Source organism: Olea europaea, unplaced genomic scaffold (genome assembly GCF_002742605.1).
Source record: "Olea europaea var. sylvestris unplaced genomic scaffold, O_europaea_v1 scaffold744, whole genome shotgun sequence".
In the NCBI taxonomy this organism is placed as follows: domain Eukaryota; kingdom Viridiplantae; phylum Streptophyta; class Magnoliopsida; order Lamiales; family Oleaceae; genus Olea; species Olea europaea.
In genome coordinates this window covers 259,953-265,774 of record NW_019265846.1, presented here as the reverse complement: position 1 = coordinate 265,774, position 5,822 = coordinate 259,953, and the positions used below count along the sequence as shown (strand labels likewise).

The 5,822-nt window shown below is 36.1% G+C and overlaps 1 protein-coding gene across 1 annotated transcript; it reads right to left on the bottom strand.

Annotated features, from left to right (window-relative positions):
* Window positions 1-2,256: 2,256 nt before the first annotated feature.
* LOC111391044 (putative late blight resistance protein homolog R1A-10) lies at window positions 2,257-4,164 on the bottom strand. The gene has a single exon (XM_023016183.1). It carries the CDS (start codon window positions 4,162-4,164, stop codon window positions 2,257-2,259), a length of 1,908 nt encoding a protein of 635 aa, XP_022871951.1.
* Window positions 4,165-5,822: the final 1,658 nt, after the last annotated feature.

Genomic DNA, 5,822 nt, shown 5'->3' with positions numbered 1-5,822 from the left:
AAGGTATTACATGTACTCAAGCAATAGTTAGCATAATACTTGCAGAATTAACAATAGATGTCTTCTTCCTTATAGTTCATATCGAGATTATTTATCACAAAAATCTTTTTATCATGTCAGCATCAGAATCCTAGATGCACTGCTAAATGGGATCTTTGAAGGTGACAGTTCTAGCAATGGACCTTTTGATAAAGTATTGTGTGTAGTTTCTACTAAGGGGTACGCTTCGATCCTATTTGAATAATTTTAATTCTTAGTTGAAATTTTGGGAACCTGGGAGTGAGGTTCGGGTTTCGCTCGTGGACGTGGGGCAGATGATGATATTTTTCCTGAGGTGGAGAGGTTTGGTTACTCTTTGAAGAGTTTGATTATTTCGATACAGTCGAACATATTTTTCCAGGTGGAGAAATATTTAGGGCTTTGTTCGTTGCATCGAGATTTGGGTTAAGGTGGAGATTGTTAGATTTTGTACCCCAAATTAGGGTGAATTTTTTTGAAAATATTATTTCCTTATTTTTACATGATTTTATTGGAAAATATTATTTCCTTATTTTCACGTGATTTTATTGAAAAAATATTATTTCTTTTATTCTAAATTATTTTTTATATTATTTCCATTTTTATGATATTTTCAAGGTTTGGTATGTTCCTTTAAAGATGTGGTTCTTCATTTAGTTTAGGTGAAGTTTTATTGCTAAATTCTTGCATTCTCTTCACATCTTGTCTTTAATAAAACATCGATTCCCTCTGCTAATCTCTCTTCGATTTCTTTACTTTAAACTTATTTTCTTCATTATGATCATACAAATTTCATTTTGTGTCATTAATTTCAATTCCTGAAACACCCTCGGGATCAACAAGTGGTATTAGAGCAATTCCGGTAACTTACTTATTCCAACATATACTTTTTATTTTCTCAAACACTTGGATCCTCAAGAAATTTTCTCAACAAAATTAATTTATATACAGTAAAAGTAAATTATTTGGTTTGTATCTTGATAAAAAAGGATGAAGAATGAGAGAGAAAATGACCGTATTTCCATCCTATTTTCATTTTGGTTCCAAATTAAGGATAGATCATCTTCCACCCTTAAAACCTTGTTTGGTGTCCATTATTTCATCAAAATGAGTTTTGTAATAATGAATTTCTGGATAAGGTGTGGTTAAAAGGTAAAAAAATAAAAATTGGATTTACTTGCAAAATATTTTATTATGAGAATGTGTAGTCGAAAATAAATTTTGATAGAAAATGACTTATAAAATAATTAAAATCAAACAGACTAAAATTGTTCCGTCATGCACGAATAGCATTTTTTCTACACAATATATATTGAACATGAGTCAACAGTAGATTGAATGAAATATTTTAATTAATGTTCTCCTATAACCCTTTCAAATATTATCAAATCTACTTTACTAAACACACCAAAGGCGTCATCAATCTTGTATTCGAAGTTCGGTTTTACATTTAATAAAAATAGAAATCAAAACAATACAAGAGAATGAAAGCTCTATCTATAAGCTTTAACAACGTAGTGCTAGCATCCGTCAAACTTGTTGCCTTACTCAATTACAATTCAATACATATTCTTAATATTTCGATAAAATGCAGCACCATTCAAGCTGCTTTGAGAGCCTCCATGGCTTCTGCTGTTCGTCCGAGACCATGACTTGTAAGCAATAAATTTAATTTCCATCACCACAATTCTAGAGGTCAGTTTGATCGACTTCTCTGGCAGTTTCTTGTTGCCTGTAAAAAGAAAGGACAGAAGACGGATTATTAACATTACTACTCCATATGTATTTTGGTATAGAGAAGTGAAAAAGGATATGCTAACCTGAAAATCTCGCATAGAATTGGTTCGGGACGGTAAGAGAGGACAAGAATGTTATCTAATAGATCAAAGAAGAAAATGAGAGAGAAGCATAGCTAGAAGAACGTATGAAACATGTAAATATAGATGGCTGGTTCAGATACTGAGTATTGATCATTGACATAGCCAAAATTTAAACAAAGTAAAATTGAATATGGGATAAGTTGACCTGTATGTAAATATTGCATTTTATATAAATCATTTGAGTTGAATAGAACTTGAACTTGAAGCCCATCATTTCCCAAGCTATGTTGTTCCTCCTGTATTTGTTTTGCTGAAGTTACAATTGAATCGCTACATGTAACAACCTTGATTGATAGAAGAGTTGGAATTTCTCCAATACTACTGGGGATCTCATTCAAAAAAATGCAAAACTTAATTACTAGGTGTTGAAGCATTGGGAAATGGCTATTGTCCTATTGTCAGCTCTCCAATGCACCAGATAGATGTCTTCTAGTAGCAGAAATTTAAGTTGAAGAAATTCCCCTTCATTTGGTTCCCACGCTGGGCCATGAAAGGCGTTATCTTTCAGTTTGAGCACTTGAAGATTGGGCAGCGAACCAACAATTGCCATATCTTTCCAAGGAAACTTGCCACCAATTATAGCCAACTTTTGAAGCGATGTAGGGAAAATAATATTCTTGAGGGAAGACTGCGACAGACGAGAAAACTTGCATTTCAATGATTCAAGTTTATGTAGACCGACGAGATTATTGAGACAGTAGTATCCCCGATTCCACTGCCACTGTTCATAACTGATTCCCAATTTCTTGAGATTGGGAATTCTTTTAAGGATCTCCAGTGTCCACTTCAAATCGTATACCATGTAGAGAGTTTGCAGCTTTTCCAAGACAATAAAAGAATTTTCTTCAGCTCCTGCACTAGGAGGATCAGGCAGAAACACATGCTCCATCTGGACATGCCTTAACTGTGGCATATTCCATATACAAAGTTCTACAGATGTAGAACTTCTATTGGTAGAAATTATGGTCTGTAGATTTGGAAGTTTGTGTAGTGATTTAAGAAAAGTTACTTCTTGGCAGTAGCAATCAATGTACCGCAAGTTAACTTGTTCTAACATTGCACCCGAAAACTTCAAGATATTACGATGACCCACTCCCAACACTCTACGTTGCCTAAAGTTAGAAAAATACCTATTCGTGACTTCCTTCAACTTTCCCCTTTCAGCTTCTCTCATGCAAAGGTCTCGCAACAGATCATGGATCTTGCATGATTTAATTTTGCCTCTGGAACTCTGCTGATGAACCAAAACAAGATTTCTGTCAACAAGATCCAACAAATACTCCTCAGCTACATCTTCCATACTTTTAGATTTCACTGATTTTAGTAATCCCTCCGCAAACCATAACTTGAAAAGTTTGGTGACACGAATATTATGATGTTCTGGTAAAAAAGCCATATAGAGGAAACACCCTCTCAAATGATGAGGCAAATTCTTGTAACTCAAAGATAGTATCTTTGAGATCTGTTTATCATTTGAAATCATTACTGAACTAAGATTTTTTGCAACATTTGACCAGTAATATGGTGTTTGTATGGCCTTCGAGAGCAGACCACCAATCACAACAATTGCTAGTGGAAGTCCTCGACAATTTTCGACAATCATTTTCCCAATATTCTCCAATTCAGGAGGGCAAAAATCTTTGCCAAACACTTTCCAACAAAATAAATCCCTACTTTCATGCCAGTTTAGAAAACGCATATGATGAGGAGAACAAGAGTTTTCATAATTAGCCACCTTTTCTAACCTAGTAGTCAGCAAGACTCGACTTCCGTTCTTGTCGTTTGGAAGTAATCGTTTCAAATCATCCAGAAATTTTGTATCCCACACGTCATCCAACACAATAAGATACCTGCTACCCTTTAGACTCTTGTACAGAAATTCTGATAATTTTGGGACGCTAGCTTCACGCATTTGGCCCATGAGATTTTTCATGGAATCTAGAAGGTTTATAAGGATTGCTCGCAGATTATAATCTTGAGCTACTGTAACCCAAGCACGAATATAAAAATGGTATACAATATATTCATCCTCATAAAGTTTTGTAGCAAGAGTAGATTTGCCTATTCCGCCCATCCCAACAAGGGAAACAGTTTCGAGATTTGATGATAGCCTGGTTAGTCGTCCCTTAATCTCCATCATGTGATCATCAAGACCCATCATATCGCTCTTGCGAATGCCACTGGCAGCAGGATTTGTTGAAAGAGCAAGCGATGAAAACGTTAACCGCAGATCTTGTACGCCACTCTCGTCCTCCATCTTGTCCATTCTTGTCTTTATAGAATCAATATCTTCAATCGCTTTTTCTAATGTATGGCATGTCCATTCTTGTCTTTATAGAATCAATATCTTCAATCGCTTTTTCTAATGTATGGCATATGGTTAGGAAATTCATCTCCCTGTAACCTGCAGACCCTTCAAGAACTCGATTCATAACGGTGGATTCAATTGTATTTTCTGCCTCGTATGCCCTATCTCTGATTCTATCTTCTAAACTCTCTATCGTTTCGCTGCATTTTTGTGAAGAATTTTCAAGAAGATCTAGTGAGAAACCAACCATTTCGAGGAGGAATGACATTTGTTGTATCTCATCATGCATCAGATATCGAGAATAAAAATTCAGAGAGTGCTCTAGAGTGTGGCTAAGAGAAAGAAGAGCAGCATAAGCCATTTTTTAAAATTGCAGAAAATTGCAAGAAAATGGTCTAAGTTGTGTCCGCCGCTGCTCAATTAACTTCTCATATGAAGGTGAAAAGTAATCGAATAATTAAAGGGGTGAAGGGCCCACAGAGCATGAATAAAGTTGGATGTACAGGACAGCTCTTTCAAGGGATTTTACAGACCTCACACTGGAGCAGTGGGGCAAAAAAAAAAAAAAAAAAAAAAGGCGGCGCCCAATTTATTTGTACTTTCAAAGTGAGTTAACTTATGTATTAATAATTTTCCCCGTTGTGCGTTACCCAACAGACATGGAGTAATTAATCTGTGTATTTACTAATGGATATTGTGAAAATGCTAACCTACCATGATCCATTTTACTGAGACAGTAAATCATTTCATTGAGGCAGTTGATTAAGTGTATGTTTGGATTGGCTCAAGTCACACAATATATAGAACCCACAATTACTCATTCACAACTATTATCGACTTATATACATTCCATAGAAACCAATGATATCTAGACAACCCCATTTTATCTACTTATAAGCAAGCCAATCCAAATATGCACTAAAACTGCAGTGTCCACATTAAAATACCCTATTTAACTATTAATAAAACCCTGCTAGTTACGTGAAAACTAAACTTCACCATAAATAAAGTTTTTAACACCAGAAAATTGCAACAGCCAGATCGTATCAAAGGTTTAAAAATGTTAAATACATATGAAAAATAATTTACAGAGAACATGTACAGCAAAAAGCCCCGCAAAAGTTGAGACTGGCTATTCTAAAGTCATATCCATGTTCTTATCTTTGCAAGTATTGAAACCGCTGCGTTACGGTACATGCCAAGCACAATTCTTAACACTGGTGTACAAAAATCATAGCGAGCAGAAACAGGGGCCATCTCCCCAAAGCAAACCTTGGCCTGGTGGCCTTCAGAGGCACAAATTCATTGTGTAGAGGTGCACTCTGCCACTTCCATTTAGAAGTTGAAACTTATAACCCACCAACATGTTGCTTTAGTACATTACCATATCGTCTTGGAGTCGAGTCACAGCTCCCATAAGCTGGAGGACCATTGCTCAAGCCGGGACAATGCTTTGCCCAGTGCCCAATCTGATGGCAGTTAAAGCACTCACCACCAGCACTTGCAGCAGGAGTCAGGTTACTGCTCCCATAAGCTGGAGGAGCGTTGCTCAGCAACTCAAGCCAGGACAATCTTTTGCCCAGTGCCCAATTTGATAGCATTTAAAGCACTCACCA